Source organism: Kogia breviceps, chromosome 6, assembly GCF_026419965.1.
Source record: "Kogia breviceps isolate mKogBre1 chromosome 6, mKogBre1 haplotype 1, whole genome shotgun sequence".
Lineage (NCBI taxonomy): Eukaryota > Metazoa > Chordata > Mammalia > Artiodactyla > Physeteridae > Kogia > Kogia breviceps.
The window spans coordinates 20679685-20697162 of record NC_081315.1 but is presented as its reverse complement, the minus strand read 5'-3'; the positions used below and the strand labels follow the sequence as shown (position 1 = coordinate 20697162).

The 17478-nt window shown below is 59.2% G+C and overlaps 1 protein-coding gene across 1 annotated transcript in view; it reads right to left on the bottom strand.

Annotated features, from left to right (window-relative positions):
- Positions 1 to 173: 173 nt before the first annotated feature.
- WFS1 (wolframin ER transmembrane glycoprotein) overlaps positions 174 to 17478 on the bottom strand; it is a 29200-nt gene continuing 11895 nt past the window's right edge. The window contains exons 3-8 of the mRNA XM_059067305.2: positions 12511 to 12593; positions 11909 to 12053; positions 9954 to 10124; positions 8437 to 8517; positions 7438 to 7583; positions 174 to 2801 (exon numbers count right to left, since the gene is read on the bottom strand). Of these exons, the coding sequence (XP_058923288.1) occupies positions 993 to 2801; positions 7438 to 7583; positions 8437 to 8517; positions 9954 to 10124; positions 11909 to 12053; positions 12511 to 12593 (2435 nt within the window). The 3' untranslated portion in view covers positions 174 to 992. The remainder of the gene's footprint in view (positions 2802 to 7437; positions 7584 to 8436; positions 8518 to 9953; positions 10125 to 11908; positions 12054 to 12510; positions 12594 to 17478) is intronic.

The window sequence follows — 17478 nt, the reverse complement described above, 5'->3', positions numbered from 1 at the left end:
GCTCAGTAGTTATGGCCTAGTAGTGTCGGGGTCGCTCACTGAGAATCAGTTCTGCTCTTTGTAACTCCAGCTGCACTTGTATGTAACTCAGTACAAGGGTAGACACCTGTTGATTCTCTTACACATACAAAAAAAAAAAAGGGCTTCTTTTAAAGAAAGAAAAGGACAGTGGATTTCATCAAAGCTTTTTATTTCGGCTGCTTTAGGACCTTGACTTTTTGCTTTCTGGTTCTGAACATGGCCTAGCATTTCTGAGCACTGGGAGGGGGCGCCCCGGGTTCCTTCTATTTCCTAGTCCAGGTGGATTCAGGCGTGACCCTCGCAAACACACCCATTACCCACCAGACGGGAGAGCTGCGAGGCGGGCAGGCTGCAGGCTGCAGAGCTTGGGGCTTCTGCCCGTGTGGCCTCCGATCTCAGAACCAGGCAGGGCCTTGGTCATATGACAGAGCGGCTCCGCGGGCCCCCAGGATCTGCAAACAGCTGTCAAGGCTTAGCAGTGACCAAATAAATAAGGAAAGCTATCGTTGAGTTTACGGAGCAGCACTATTGGTTCTTTAAATAACAAACCCAAACAGAAGTAAATGAGGGGCCGGGGCGTGCGTGGAGGTGGTAGGGGAGGGAGGGAAGCATCTGTAAAGTGTTTCTCGGGCACAGGGATCCTAGTCTAGCCTGGCACACCGGCCGCGCACAGAGAGGTCGGGACTGCGGGTCGAGGCCGTGCATGCCGTTTCCAACCACACCGGGCAGGCGGAGTGGACAGAGCTTGAGGAGTCAGCCCGTTCACAGAGGTGTGAGCAGACGACACGTGACAAGTGGTCTCCAAAGCCCTGAGTTTGCGCATGCGTGCGGACACACACACACACACACACACACACACACACACACACACACACACACACAGTGGTTAGTGTTGCGCCATTCAGCCAGGAGGCCGTGGGGGGAGGTCCTGGCAGCCACATGCACCGACGCTCCTGCAACGGGATGCATCCTCAGGCCACTGACAGGAAGGGGAAGAAGAAGAAGTTGAAGGCGAACTTCACGGCGCCGTGCACGGTGCTGCGCCAGTCCCGCTCGACCTTCACCTGCCGCCTGGCTGGTGAGAGCTGCGCCATGCAGTTGAGGCAGCTGATGGCCTTGAGCTCGAAGACGGGCCACTTGCTGCCCAGGCGGCCCTCGAGGACAGTGCTGAACTCGATGACGCTGCCCTGGCGCAGGTGGAGCAGCACGCCCTTGAACTCGCTGCTGGCCCGCAGCACGATGTCCTTGGTGATGTCGTCCTCCTCGGGGCCGCGGGTGCCGTTGGCGCCACTGTAGGGCATGCCCACGGTGATCTCGAACTTGTGCCGATCGAACTTCTTGATGTGGCAGGGGTGCTTGGCCAGGAGCTTGAGGCGGCAGAGCTCCTCCTCGGCCGTGGAGACGTTGCCTGGGCTGCAGGACGGGTAGGCCTCACCGTAGAGGCAGCGCACCCAGTCGCCAATGAAGAGCGGGAGCATGTTGATGGCCGACTCGGCGCTGTTGTCGATCTCCGTCACGCGGACATACTTGAAGCGGCCGGTCCACGTGACCCTGTGGCCCTCCAGGTGGCTGCACAGGATCTGGGTGCGGGCCATGTTGGTCTCCTTCCAGGCCCTCGGCCCGCACAGGAAGCCGTACTGCTGCCAGGTCAGCGTGGAGTTGTAGACCTTCATGCCCTCCGAGCGGTACACGTAGAACCAGCAGAAGAGCACGATGGCCGTGATCCACACCAGGATGAGCTTGACGATGGAGCTCCGGCTCAGGGACTTGACCATCTCCACCACGGAGAAGTTGGCCTTGGTCCACCAGCGGACCAGCAGGGGCATGCTGCAGACCACCATGGCGACCACAACCTTGGTGAGCTCCAGGGACAAGAACCAGTGGGCCAACTGCACCACAGCCATCAGCGCCAGTCCAGCCACCAGGATGGGGAGCGCGAAGAGGAAGAGGAAGTAGCCGACGGACGCGCGCACCAGCCCCAGGCCGGTGGACTCGAGCAGGATGACCACGGAGAGCTCGCACCACATGAAGCAGACCAGGTAGGGGACCAGGTAGCAGTAGGCGCCCTTGAAGTTTCTCAGCTGGGCCATGCGGAAGAAGAGGTACAGCAGGTAGACGTAGAGCAGGCAGGGGATGCTGACGTTCAGGACGATGAAGTGGCCGACGGGCACCGTGCAGAAGGTCTGGCCCAGGAGCTTCAGGTAGCGCCAGTCGACGGGCACGGTGGGCAGGACGGAGAGCAGGCCGGCCGCCACCTCGGTCACCAGGGCCCTCCTGGTGTAGGGCTCGGCCGAGGTGCTCAGGCTCATGTAGCTGGTGACCGTGAAGAAGACGGACACGACGGCCAGCTCCGAGCAGGGGATGCAGTCCTTGCTGGCGATGGGGAAGGAGAAGATGACGAAGAAGACAGACAGCAGGAAGTGGACGTAGGGCTCCAGGTGGTTCCAGCCGAAGTTCCCCTCGGCCTGCTCCACGTCCAGGTTGGGCTCGAATCGCAGGAGCAGGCTGGTGAGGGCACGGAAGCTCTCCCAGGCCTTGCTGTCCTGGAAGACCTTGAGGGTGCAGATGACCATGGAGATGAAGGACAGGTAGAAGACGACCAGGGGCACGAAGAAGGCGAAGAAGTCGATGGTGAGGTTGCTGACGATGAAGAAGAAGACCAGGGCGTTGATGTGGTGGGTAGGCACGAGGGTGGACAGCCAGTGCACGCCCGCCCGGGACGCCACGTCAATCAGGTACTCTTTCAGCTCCATGATGACGTGCAGCGGGTATCTGACCACCTGGGAGGAGGGGTGGAGACAAAGGAGGGGCACTGGAACGCGGCCGGGGAGGGAGCCACACTCTCTGCCGTGTCTCTGCTGTCACTCACCCGCACTGCCCCCGGCTCTGGGCAAAGTGAACTCACCCGCCGTTTCAACCACGGCTGGGCCCTTGGTCCGCACGGTCCTTCCACCCGTAACACCCTCCGCACGTGGTGATGCTCCACGTGGTCTCACGAAGCTTCCCTCGGTCCCGCCCAATCCTGCAGGGCCCAGCCTCTGGCCCCCGCCCACCCCGACTCCCAGCCGTCCACCAGCGTCTCCAGACTTATGAGGGCCGGTCTTTGCTGCAAGACCTGGGGCGCCTGGCAGAGCCCACCTGGACTCCTCTTCCCTCCCCACGGGCCTCACACTTGCAAAGGTGACAGAGCACCGGGCTGCTTGCGTCTCAGCCACCCCTGTGGAGGGCACTTCACCGGGCCTCAGCTGCTCACCCATCCACCGAGGGGGAGAGGAACCGCTGCTTTACCGGCCTACACTGGGCTCTGACCGGCCCAGGGGCGGGAGCGGGGACCCCGGGAAGGAGAGTTCGGCAGCCACGTGAATGCAAACTGTTCAGCCGCGAAGGGGCAGATGCGAGGGCTTCACTGCGACAGGAGGCCCGACGGCAGCCGCCTGCACCCCCCACCCATGCACGCCGACTGCTCAGAACAGACGCACAACCCTCCCAGCCACGTCAAGGGCAGCGCCGCCGCCTGCCTTGGGGCCCAGCCCCCCCGGCCTGTGCTCATTGCAGAGCAGCAGAAACCCTCGGCCTTTTCCGCAGCCAAAGACGAATGAGGGATTGAGAGGGAAGCGCGGGCGGTTCTGCCACCCAGGGTGGCCCCATACCTGCCTGGTTCTCTGTACAGAACCCCGGAGGCTTCCAGCCCCAGCACGGCTCCGGGGAGACGGGAGGGAAGCCGAAGGCGGGGGGAAAGAAAGCAGCTGTGGCAACGCCAGTGCTCACTCGGGGTGGCAAGGAGGACCACCCCAGGGGCTGCGTCCTCGCAGAGGTCACCCACGCCTGCGGGCAGCAAGGCCCCGCTGCGCCCAGAGCCCGTCCATCCGAGGGGCTCCATGACAGAAGCCCCGTCAGCGCCCGCCCGGCGAGGTGGGCAGCACAGCCTCCACCCACACGCCGGGGACAGACTTGCTCTGCCCCACCCACCAGAGGGCCGAGGAGGGCAGGGATCCTGGCTGTGTACAGCTGAGTGACAATACTGGGGTGTGGCCATCACCTGCCCAAGAGCCGCAGCTGGCAGGCAGCTCAGGATGACCGGGACACCCGGGCGCGGCCAGGAGAGTGAGTTCCCCGGATGAGAGTGACCCGGGCTCACGGCGGAAACAGGAGTGTGTAAGACCGTGTGTGTGTGTGCACGCACGTCTACAGACACACACGCGCGTGTACGCAGAGCTGCATTCCTCCTGACGTGTCTGTGACGGTCCACGTACTCTCCGTTTTGGAATGGGCAAGAAAATGAACAACCCAGCAAACCAACTAAGGGCTCCCCCCGCTCACTGGGGCCAGCCTCCCAGAAGCAGACACAGCACTCACCCCATCTGGAGGTGGCACTAGGGGACATCGGACGCCATAAGGTTAGCCTTGGTGGGGGTTTCAGACACTTGCCAGGCAGCAAACCAGTGTCTCCAAAAAGAACCTGCTCCGGCTTCCTCTGGGAGGGGCCCCTTCGGCCCAAAGCCACACTCACCGGCTGAAACACAACAGCGATGGAAAGCCCGCGTGTGCGTCAGCCGCGGCCTCTCGGCTATTCCCTGTGGACGGGGCCTTTCTAACCAGACACAGGAGAGGCACCCCCAGGGCGGCTGTTCCCACAGCCATTCTCCCTCTGCACAACCAGCACTGGACAGCTTTGGGGGAGCTAGCCTGGACGTACCCAAGTAGCTGGGACCTTAAAACGAATCTGAAATCCTGGCCTAATGCTCAAAACCATTCACACTATTTATTTTTTTATTTTTTTTGCCCATGAGGCCACACAATCACATGCTTGAGAGGCCCTTTAAAAGACACAAAGCTTCTAGAACCTGATGTCCAATGGTGCCAGCCTCTGCCTGCACGGTGAGGCACCTGGGCCACCATGACCAGGAGTTCTCTCCTTTTAAGGTCCCAGTTCTGTCCCATGTAGCTAATACCCAAGCCCTACTTCTTGGGGTCCCACCAAACTGTGAGACTAGAAACCTTTTCTGTAGAGAAAGCCCAAACAAATTAAAATGAACTTTTCTTTGAGCAGGAGAGAAATTTAAAAAAATGAGTAGGGGGACTTCCCTGGCGGTCCAGTGGTTAGGACTCTGCGCTGCCGCTATTAGGGGCACAGGCTCGATCCCTGGTCGGGGAACTAAGATCCTGCATGTCGTGAAAGGACAACCTGGCCAGGGCTGTGGTCACCAGTCGCTCGGCTAATGTGAGAAACTGAGCAAACAGCCTTTTACAACTGCGGAAGCCGACCAAGGAACCCACCGCTCGCTTAGCAGGTCGAGGCAAGTTCATCTGAACTAGACTCTGCTCGGACCTGAGTGAGTGTTCATGTGCTGGATTCTCAATAATATAATACAAAAACGTTATGACTTTAAAATATTCCTGAATTCATCTTTAAGAAGCCAGAGGCTTGAGAAGAGGCAGCTCGGAGCCTGGAACATCCCTGGGGGTCACGTCAGCTTGCAGAGAGGCATCTGGCACTTCCCACTGGGGTGCTGAGGACTCCCTAGGCACGCGGCCTTTCTCTGTCCTCCAGGGGGCTAATAAAGGCTGGAACAGCTTTTAGTTCCAGGAGACACCTGCTATGATTCATTCTCTCTTTTTCCAAAGGCTTTTAATGAGACAAACTGTAAAAGATTCAATGTGCTCTGACAACTTCAAAAACTGAAAAAAAAAAAAGAGGCTTATTTCTTTTCAGAATACTTTAAATCTCTTTTTCCCAAAAAAGGACTTTTGGATATCTTACAGCACTGAGCTTGTTACCAGTAAGGAGGGTAACATAACTTGCTGTCCAAACCAGGATGCTTTCGAAAGCAGGCATTATTAGTAATTATGCCAGAACAATGCAAACTACGATATCCAGGCCAGGACCACCTGGCCCATGGGTGTTCTCCCACTACCCTTTCACCTTTGACCCTCACTGGCATTTGGGGAGCACCTCCTCTTGGCGAAGCACACAGCAAATTCTCCACCTTCCCTCACTCACTTTAATAAGAAAACTAATGTCCTTTGTGAACACACTTAGCCCAGGCCTGCTTCCGAGTGGGCCTTCAATAAGAGCCATGGCCTCCCTGGTTGGCTTCCTGGGCCGTCCCGACCCCGCGTCTCAGAACCTTCACCCTGGACACCCTACCTGCCCTCAGGGACTCTCACTCAGCTCGCTGGTCCTGAGCGTGGCCTTCACACCCACCTCTGGGCTGCAGCATCTCTGTGGAACTTGCTTCCAAGTCAGCCTCCCCGCCCACCGAGGGCAGCTTTCTGAGCCTCCGTCTCCAGCCCCAGCCCGGTGCTTACGCTGCACTGCGTCTGGGAGGGCGACACGTCAGCACACTTCCCGTCACCAGCCCCGACCCCGCTCGCACGCCCACAGCCCACTCTCCCACGCCGACGGCAGCTCACACACGTTCCCAGGCAGCCGGGGATGCACAGAGCCTGACGGCTCTTGCGTGACTAACGCCAGGACCTCTGTGACGCTCCGTCTGCTCAGAGGCCCTTGTGCTGGCCGGGGCCCTCCTGGCCAGTCGTGGTGATGGACCCGTCTGGGGCCAGATAGCCCGACTTCTGTAAATCCTGGTGTTCTCGGCAAAGTGAGACACAGACACAACTCATCCAAGGCCGTGAGCTGAACTGGGGGAAATCTGGTGAAAGGCAGTGCGGCCACGCTGTACACCTGCACCCTCAGTGACAACCACGTGACCAGGAAAACAAAAGCTGTGACACCGGGGGCTCACGGCGGCCACTCCCGGCCGTCGGCACGCGTCTGGGTTAGCCTCCCCGGCTCCCTGATGCCACTGCTGTTCGCTGGCCAACGAACGGTGTGAGCGCACGCTCCCCCCTTCAGGTCGGCCCTTGGTCACCCCGCTGCCACTCTCTCCGCACCGCACCCGGCCGGCTCCCCGAGCCCCTGCAGATCCAGATAAACAGGCACCGCTGCGGGGGCCTCCTGGCCGTCTGAACACAGCACTCTGCTTTAGGGAAAAGGCATCTTCGAGGAGCTGACCTCCACTCTGTGCCATAAAAGGATAACTTTTCAAAATGACAAAGTCGAAGTGAAAGGCGGCCTCCAGGGCACGGCATCCTGTTCCCCCGATGGCGTTCGGCAGGGAAAGATGAGAAGGTGCCTGTGCTTGTCCACCACCCACTGAACCTGCCCGCCCCCGACAATGCCCTTGGTTTCAGAGCCTGAGCGCACGTGAAAGGCCTCCCTTCACAAGGACGCGTCCTTACGCAGTCATGGGGACGTCCCTGCAGGACGGGCCTCCGCGGAGACAAGCTACACAGTCCTGAGGCCCCTGTGTTGGGTGAGGCCCCCCACCTACAGCTCCCCGGGGAGCGCTGGGGGGCGCAGCGGGGCGCGGCCCGGGCCGAGAGCCCTCCCCGGGCACCCCCAGCCACGCTCACCTTCAGGCGCAGGGGCAGGTCCTCGGGGCTCTTGCCTGCCAGCTCGTCATCGTCATCGTCCTGCAGGAACAGGTCGGCGGGGATGACGCCCTTGGCGTACTTCTTGGTGATCTCCACGAAGTCATCCAGCGCTATGTAGCTCTTGGCTAAAGCACAGGAGAGAACACACGGGGTCTGCGAGACTGCTAGCACTGTCACCCCGCGTGGCCAGGCGAGCAGGGGCATGCTGGCTGGGCCAGGCAAACCCCTCCCTGGGCCCGGACGACGGGAGGAGAGAGGCAGACAGGCCTGCCGACGGCCTCCTCGCCTCGGTGATGTGCTGTCCTTTCCCCGAAGCGGCCTCCTCCCTAGCTAGTCAAGCCTAGGGGCTGCCTGAGCCCAGCTCCAACGCTGACTCCTCAGCCACCGTCACCGCCAGGGCCCCTGTGACCCCTCCCTCCCTCGGCCCTGGCTCCTCACAGCGCCAACGCCCTGCGGCCCAGCCCCGTCCTAACCCTGCCAGTCAACGCGCATCCTCTGAGGACCTACTGTGTGCCGGGCCTACTGTGTGCCGGGCACACCTTCACTACCTCCGCCTGCCATGTTCTGCCCTCTATCCCCCACCTCCCCACAGCCCATGCTGGGTGCCCCCAGGCCTCTGCCTGTGACGTCTGCTTGGCCTGGAGCTGCACCACCACCCCCCGGTGCCCTTCCGAGGGCTAGCTGCCTCCTCACCCTCTCTGGCTCGGGCACCCGGCAGCTCTCTGTCCTATAAGGACTGTCATGCTGCCCTCCCTGTCCCTCCAGAGTGCATGCTCCCAGCGGGCAGGGTCCAGATCCCAGAGCCCAGAACACTGACACCCAACCAACAGCCCCAAAGGGACTGAAAATCCATCACGCCTCCAAGACCCTGGAGGCCAGGCCTGGACTGGCAGGAGGGAGCAGACACGGCACTCGGGGTGGTGGGAGAGACAGCACAGCAAGAGGTGGCGCAAGCGCAGGACCGGCGGCCGTACTCACATTCGCTGCTGACCAAGCGCTCTAGCACCCGCCTCTGCTTCTGCAGCGACTTGGGGATGGGGCCAGGCTGCACCCCTCCGTCTGCAGGGGACAGAGCGGATTGAGAATCGGGGCAGGCTGACCGCCCCACTCCCTGCAGCCCCCCGGGAACCTGCCAGTGTGCCCCGGGGACCGCAGGGCCTGGTGCCTCCATGCAGCCCTGGAGGGCAATGCAAGGGCCACCCCTCGGGACTGTCACCTCTCAGCTTCTGCCCCCAAGGGTGACTCAGGCCTCACAGGGCACAGCTCATCCCCTGTACGGGCGCGGCCTTGGCACTGGACACACCACACCTTCCGGTCAGCCTAGCCTGTCCCCATACACCTTTGCTGCTAGCGTCGTCACTTGGCACGATGCTGCCCTGGAGGAGGAAGCGCCCGCCCCTACCACCACACCCCCAACCTGGCAGGCATTCACCCAGCTCTCCCGCGCCAGGCTCCGAGGTGCACCTCTGCAGGGGCGGGGTAGGCAGGAGTTGGACCAGAGCGCAGACAGTGACAACAGGAGAGGAGGGGCACTGTGACTGAGAGAGGCCACGGGAGCCCCGAGTGGAAGTGGCCAGAGGGGGCGGGGGCAGCACGTGCAGGTGGTGCTGAGGCCTCACAGGGTCTCGGGCTCCACACGGGGCAGCCGAGCCTGTCCAGTCAAGCACGCCTCTTGGAGGTGCCACCACCCGGCCACCTCTGCTCGTCCCAGAGGGGCAGGTCAGACAGGAGTCCGGCCCTGAGATCCCCAGAGAAGGGGCAGAGGTGCCCACCCAGCAGTCCTCTCTGATGGGTCAGCAGGTAGCTCCAGCCCCCAGCATCTACCCCTCGGGGCCGGAGAAGGCTGGGCGAAGCCCTGGGCAGAGAGTCATTTTCTGAACAGCGGGAGGCAGGGGCTCCTCGAGATAACGAAGTCACAAGAGTCAGGTGCCCCCCGCGCCAACAACCCAGGGAAATGGAGAGGCTGCACCCAGTCGGGGACGCCCATTCTCCTGCCCCATCTGTCCTTCTGGCTGCTGCCCGTGCCCTTTGCGGAAAGCTGAGTTAGAAGGAGGTGGGGGGGACTGCAGAGGCTGGAGATGAGGTCCGCCCTGGAGACACTCTTGGGTGTTCGGGACCTAGGTCCCTGCCCACACCTGTCACCCTCCCCGCACTCCCTGTCCCTCAACAAGCAGGACACCATTGGGATGACAAGGCCTGTGGCTCTGCCTGTGGGCAGGAGGGGAGGAAACCCCAAGGCGCAGAGCAAATCAAGGTAGAACCAGGGGAAGGGCCTGCTGGGCACCCAGACCTAGGACTGAGCCAGAGCTCAGGGCACAGCTCAGGGCGGGGACCCCGGGAACAGGAGGATGCCCAGGAAGGACGCTCCCCGGCTTTACAGGACACCTGTGAGGTCCCCACAAGAAGGCCCCTGGAGCCCCCGCTTTGGCTCCCGTGGGGAAGCGCCCAGGACTCCAACACAACGGCCCAGAAGGCCGCATGGCAAGGCCGCATACCGTGCTCGTTGACCTGGCCCACGTTCTCCAGCAGCTCCGACACAGCCACCTGCTTCTTCTTCTTGGGGTTGAGCTTCCAGTACATGACGAGGGCCGCCTTGCGCACGGCCCGCTCCAGGTCGGTCTCGGAGGAAAGGTGCCTGACCTCCTGCTCGTTCTCGGAGGTGATGCCTGAGAGACGGGAGGCACCAGAGTCCTTGCCTCACCTGCCCAGAAGCCGTCAGTGGCGCCCCGGCCCTGGCCACCCCGCTGGAGGGGGTTGGGAAGGGAGTCCTGCAAGCAGCTTTGCAGGCACCTTTGTCACCAGGGCTGAAACGAACATCTGACCAAAAGGGCATCTGGCCGAAGCCCTGGCGGTGGGCGCCTCGGCCTGGCCTTTCAGCAGACACTCACCAAGTGGCCTTGGTGGCCTGGTGCTGGGCAAGGACTCCCCATCTTCCTGCCTTGCTCCCCCCTCCCCATTTTACCCTCACAAGGACCCTCTGGTGGGATGCTGCTGTCCCCACCTTACAGATGGAGAAACCAAGGCACACAGGGGTGGCCTGGATTGCCAAGGCCACCGAGTCAGAGAGGCAGAGCTGGTCTCAGACCCCGGTCAGTCTCACTGCAGTGAGCGGCCTGGGTGCAAGAGCGGGGCATCCCTGCAATCCACAGCGCCCGCCCCTCCTAGAACAGCCAGGAGCAACTGTGTCCCTGCACAGACAGCCCTTTCCCAGGTAGGCAAGACTCACCCATGGAGAGACCGGGAGCAGGTTTCATGGGCTGGTCAGCAGCTGCCTTTCCCCCTGCTCCCCAACCACCTGGACGTCAGCATGGCCCTTCCAGAGGGCAGCAAGACTAGGGATGGAGGATTGGGTATTTTCTCCTTTGAAACGTCTCCGAAACTTTCCACCAGAGCCCACGTTTCTTTTATGATCGGTAAGCACTCGACTGTGAGAACGTGGAGGGTGTGGGTCGCACGAGGCCTGGCCCCCTCCCTCACACACCCTCTGGTCCTCGGGCCTGCCTTGGCTCCCTCAAGGCCCCTGGGAACCACTGGCTCCAACAGTGAGCTGCGTGGGCCGCACCGACTCGATCGGCCAGTGCAAGGCCGTCCTGCCCTGGAACGGGGAAGCTGGCTTTGTGAGAAATTTTGGCTAGCAAAATATGACCATTCCAAGCTGTCAAAGGCATCAGCCTAAGGTCCAGAGAGAGTAGATTCTATATAATAAATGTTACTTTAAAATATTACAATGCAAAACCAGGAGAAAAAAAAATACCAAACTACAGAGCACTTCTCTCTGGGTTTCAACGTGATGGGTAATTTCTATCTTTATGTTTTCTACATAGTTCAAGTTTTCTTTGATAACAATAAACACTTCTACAATCTGAGGGGGGAAAGGCCCCTTTCTGACACACACTTTCTTCTTTCTTCTGACGTTTGAACCTTCAGGAAACACTCTTCCCTGACACCAGGAACGAGCCATTTCCCTTGGGCAGGATAATCTAGTAAGTGTCCACACGTGGCCAGGCTACACATCACTGCCCCCCGCCAACACCCAGACCCGTCCTGGCGGTGAATGCCAGCCTGAGCAGGTCTTCACTGGCCCATGGCTCCCAGCTTCTCGGCTCGGACTGGATGGAAAGTCAGTTCAGAAAGTGCCACTCTGACCTCAGGCCCCTGTCATGTTCTCCAACTTGGCTTGAGGATCTACTACTCAATTTGGATTAGAACCCGGAGGGCATCTCCTGGTAGACACCACCACAAGTTAAAGAGGATGAAAATGGCTTCACTCCCTAAATATCACATGTTATACTCCAAAAATGTCTAAATGGCAAAGCCACTGGCATAACAGAAACCACACTCATTGCTCAACGGCACTGCCAGCAGCAAGTTTCCCTGCTGCTATTTTAGTTGTTAATTTAGCAAAGCAGCACGGCATACCTCATGCATCCCCCCAGGCCTCTTGACCCACCTTTTCTGTCCGCCAGGCACCGGCGGAGAAGCTTGACGGCCTCGCGCCGGCCCTGCTTGGCGGCGAGGGTCAGCCAGTCGACGGCAGTGCAGTTGTTGACCTCTTCATCCCCGTCGCCGGCAAGCTGCAGGTAGCGCTTCCCCACCTGCAAGCAGGACCCGCCACGCCATGTGCTGCAGCGGCCTCCATGCAAAGCGCCCGGGCTCCCATCCCACGTCCTGCCCTGACCTGCTCCCCGCAGCTGGGCAACCTCGGGATACGGTTCCCTTCCACCCGGTGCTCCCTGCCAGAGGGGGGTGTCAGGACCCCTCCCCCACTGATGAGATGAGAGAGGGGGTGGGGGCATGAGGACAGGCAGGAAGCAGAGATGGTATCAGAGGAGGTGATGCCCCAGATCAGGTGGGAGCTGGACAGAGGAGGTGAACACGTACGTGCTCCCCAGAGGACGGGGAGAAGAAACAAACACACCATGAACACGGAAACGCAACAAACGGGGGCCTGGCACACGGCGGGCACAGTCAGGCCGGCTCCCAGCTCCCAGCTTGCAGGCACCAGCTTCTCCCAGACCCACCATGCTGCGGGCCGCGGACAGCACTGCTCACCTCCGTCTGTGCCTTGGGGTCCCCAGCCTTGGCTTTCTCCAGGACCTCTTCGAAGGGGGTGTCCACATCTCCCTTCGCAGGCCCTTGAACACAGGAAAACAAGCAGAGGGACTGTCATCAAGCTGGCCCTTGTCACTTGTCTGAGGAGGGGAGGGGACGGCAGGAACAGACTTCAGCCCCAGGTCAAGAGCGTGACAGCAGATGCAGAGAGAACGCGCCAGGAAGCTGCTTTCCTGGGAGCAAGGACCACAAAGCTGCCAGGTGGCGGTTCCAGTGGCTGCTCAGAGCTCGTGGTGGGACACAAGGGATGGTGGGGGCACCAGTAACCACCGTCGCCCCCTCAGCTCACTGCAGCCAGAGCAGCTGAGCTCAGGCTTGAATGGAGTTCTACAAAGATCCAAGGGCTCAAGTTCAAAAGCCCCTGACCTGAAGAACCTGCACCCTAATGCCCAGCACCCCAATAAACAAACCAAATTCATGTTTTCCAAGACTATCGTCTATACACATGACTGATTTTTGGAGGTCATAATCACGGTACATACATTTTGGTATATATGTGTGTGTGTGTGTGTGTGTGTGTGTGTGTGTGTGTGTGTGTGTGTGTGTGTGTGTGTGTATAAAGTAGTGAATCACAACCAATTTCCCATGTTGCTCTGCAGTGAAATGTAGCATTTCAGTGGCTCAGAAATCCCATCAGGGATCTGGGCCTCTCCTCTCCATCGGACATTTAGGTTATTCCCATACTCCCTGATTTTATATAACGGTGCCAACAAACCATTCTGTGGGTGTATATTTTATTGGGGGGGTCATTCTCCCAGCATAGGTTCTTCAGACGAATTACTAGGTCCAAGGGTCCACACATCATACAGCTCGTGCTATATTTTCTTTGTAAAAAGCTATCCTGTTACAAAAGCATCACGTAAGTTCATCGATTTCATTACAACCTCTCCTGCAGTGGGCAGCATAACAAAATCTTTTTTTAAAAAGATCACTTTTTACCAGTCCCTTTCTTTGATTTAAGCAACCAATACCCGGGCCTACGCCCAACACCACACCTTGCCTCAGCCATTGCCACACCCCACCTTAGCAGGTGCCTATTTGGGATTAATAGACTCTTGCTCTCTAGACATTTCTGGAAACAGAAGGCAGAATTCAGGGAAACATGTACAGTGCCCAGGAACACCCACCGGATGACCAGCTTTCCCTACCCCTTCATCCAGGCCTTTCCCAGAACCAGGTCCGACCAGGTCCGCCAGGCTCAGAGCCGGCCCCTGTGTGCAGGGTGCCCAAGTCTACGGCACCCAGGAGCCCAGGGGGAGACAGCAGGGCAGGGTCCTAAAGCGATGCAGCCTAGGAGGTTCAAAGGCAGAGGTCACAGCTAGTTTGGAGAGGACACGGGGGCCGGGCGGGGGGTGTCTGGGGACGGCTCAAAAGGAGGATTCTTTTTTTTTTTTTTTTTTTGCAGTACGCGGGCCTCTCACTGCTGTGGACGCGCAGGCCCAGAGGCCATGGCTCACGGGCCCAGCCGCTCCGGGGCATGTGGGATCCTCCTGGACCGGCGCACGAACCCGCGTCCCCTGCATTGGCAGGCGGACTCTCAACCACTGCGCCACCAGGGAAGCCCAAAAGGAGGATTCTTAACGAGACCCACAGGTCAGGCACCTGTACTGAGACCCTCTTGTTGGACAGCTTGCAAACATGATGATACCTCTCCCTGCGGAGTTCAGACTGGGTTTCCTTGCCCAGGTCCCAGGGACCTAACCCAGAGATGGCTTCAGGGCCCAGGACGTCCATCCCACCCCGTGGCCCCAGACCTTGGTGCTTCCTGAGTCATCAAGGTCAGTTCTCCCTTCGGCGGCCGTCACCCCCTTCAGCAAGGGCGGGAATGAACTTTCTGGCCAAGGGCTCAGACTAAAGAGAAAAAATGGGAAGGGTGGGCTCGCAGGGAAGGAGGGTGTGTGTGTAGAGAAATCTGAGCTGCGTGTGAATCTACCCTTAGCGTCAAAGTGCCGCATGACCAAGCGAGAGTCATTTTCAATCCCATTGTCAATATCCATCCAGTAGGATGGTTTATGAAGAACGAGACACTTCGTATTAAGTGCCTGGTCCAGAGTTGGCGTTCCCAGTGTGCGTTCCTTTCCCCTGCCCACGCCCACCTCTCGGCTGACCCCAGGGCCTTCCTGGCTCACTGAGGCCACACTTCCCAGCCCAACACCAAGCACCTCTCGGAGTTCACAGCTCTTTTCTTGACTAACTAAATTCACAAGACCAAGGTCCTTTTTTTTTTGGTTTTTTTTGGTGGTACGCGGGCCTCTCACTGCTGTGGCCTCTCCCGTTGCGGAGCGCAGGCTCCGGACGCGCAGGCTCAGCGGCCATGGCTCACGGGCCCAGCCGCTCCGCGGCATGTGGGATCTTCCCGGACCGGGGCACGAACCCGCGTCCCCTGCATCGGCAGGCGGGCTCTCAACCACTGCGCCACCAGGGAAGCCCCCAAGGTCCTTTTTATTAAATCAGAATATGGAAGATTGAAGCACAGATCTGTTGGCTAAAAAGATTATTCTGCCCGTGATTAATTGTTCTCAGACATTGTCCATGGCCTGACATTTCAAGAAGTCTCCTCAATAGACAGAATCTCTTTGAAACATGTACCTCACCTCCCTCATTACTCTGCTTTCCATTCGGCACTGGCAGAAATAGGCCCACAACCACTCAAATGTTGGGCTCATGCTGCGAACCAATCGGGCGGTTCTGGCTTTTTCCATCTAAGGAGGAGCCCTCACATAAAGAACACTGCCAGAAGCTGGCTGCGTCAGCGTGGACACCGAAGGCCACTGAACACACGAGTTCTCTGCAGGCTTGACCCTCATTCCTGGCCTCTTCCTAACCCTAACCTGATGTCCCCTTTGGGGACCCACCCTCCCCCACTCTCACAGGGCGGGTGCAGCAAGCCTACCTGGCCCATCCAACTCCCTGACCACAGCGGCAGGTTCAGGGAGGGACACAGACCCAAGTCAGGACAGTGGGGTCTGTGCTGACTGCTGGGCAACGTCTCTTCCTTCTGCTGGATCTCAGCTGACAGACACCAGCTCGGAGGCCAAGGGCTGCCCCGGAGGAAGCCCACCTGAGAGTGAGGGCACGCAGGAAAGCAGGGCTGAGGGCAGATTCCCAATCATGTCATCTGAGTCCCTGGATACTCTATGCAGACATATGGAACTAACAAATCCCCTGCACCCTGTTTTTTTGTTTCTTTTTAAAAAATAAATTTATTTTATTTATTGATTTATTTTGGCTGCTTTTGTTCTTTGTTGCTGTGCACGGCTTTCTCTACTTGCGGCGAGCGGGGGCTACTCTTTGTTGCGGTGCGTGGGCTTCTCACCGAAGTGGCTTCTCTTGTTGCAGAGCACGGGCTCTAGGCACTCGGGCTTCGGTAGTTGTGGCGCACGGGCTTAGTTGCTCCGCGGCATGTGGGATCCTCCCGGACCGGGGCTCGAACCCGTGTCCCCTGCATTGACAGGCGGATTCTTAACCACTGCGCCACCAGGGAAGCCCCACATTCTGTTGTTGTTGTTGTTGCTTATGTTAATTTACATCGGGTTTCAACATCACTGGCAACCGAGAGTGTCCCAGACTCTAGCTCATTTTTGAAAGTCTTTCTATCAATCACTAAATGGCAGTAGCAGAGCTGCATGGCCCTGGGTAGTCTCCACCTCTGCGAGGATCCGCAGAGGACCAGCACACCCCCTCCTTTATACTATTTATCTCCTGCGGATCCCATGCATTTGAGAGACTTGTATCCACCACACCGCATTAGTAACCGATGCTCATTTTGTCATGAAATGGGAGGAGAGTCCCCGGGATGCTGTCCCCTCCCCCCAGCACAGCCCATCTCCATTTTCCTGCGTCTCTCACGATCCCACCAGCCTTTACGGAGATGATCTGTGTCCCGCAGGTCTGACCCATCTCCATCCCCCAGTGTCAGACACAGCTCAGCAAAGGCTGAATGGATGGAGGGGTGGACAGGGGACCGACAAGGGAATGGTCTCAAGCTTTCATCTCTGTCTCCCCAGATTCTTGCAGAGGGCCTGGAACACAGCACACGCTTGGCCTGGAGACTGAACTGCCAAGCTCACCGCCCTGCTCTGAGCAGTTTCTGAGTAGAAACAGACAGAGGTGGGTGGCGAGCAAGTCATGCTCCCACCCCAGGGCCATGGGCTGGGGAGCCTCAGGCGTCCCTTCCCAGAAGTCCCGAGGGCTCTGCCAGCTCCCCAGAGACGGCTGAGAGCAAGAGAGAAGCTGGCTTCCATTTTCCACAACTGCTGAGACCTAGATTTGCTGGAGCACATTGTTTACATTGTTGAATGCACGCCAAAGGCTCTTAAAAGAAGCGCACAATCTGAAACACACAGGAACTGTGACGCCGTACTCCTGTCTCTAGGGGCTGCTGCCCTTCCACTGCCTCACTCGCTGGCCCTGGATAAGGCCTTAGGCTCCCTGGCCCTCTCCTGACACCACCACCTGGGCTGCGGTGAAGGGAAAGGTGACGGGAACCCAAGGGCGTCCCGCGTGTCCTCCTCATCGCTGTGGGCGGCTGGGTCACCTTGCACCAGGGGGTGTCCCAGCAGACTTCTTGATGCTGACTCTGGTTCTCATGAACACACAGGAAGGACAATCCCTGCGACCCCGTCTTTTCCAGGGGCTGGCTAAGCTCCGAGGCGGGGGTCCCGGGCCAGAGGTCCGAGCTTCCCACAGGCCCAAGCAGGGGTCGTGGACCTCGCCCATCATCACTCACCCAGCAGACGTTTACTGAGCATTGGCCCCAGGCCACTGTGAGCTCCAGGAGCCAAGGCCACTGAGCTGAAGGAGGCAGGACCCCCGCCCTCCCTACCCACCCAGGGGCCAGACGAGGACCACCACATTCCAACAGTGCAGGCTCAGGGGGGCGGTGGAGGTACCAGGCATCATCAATCC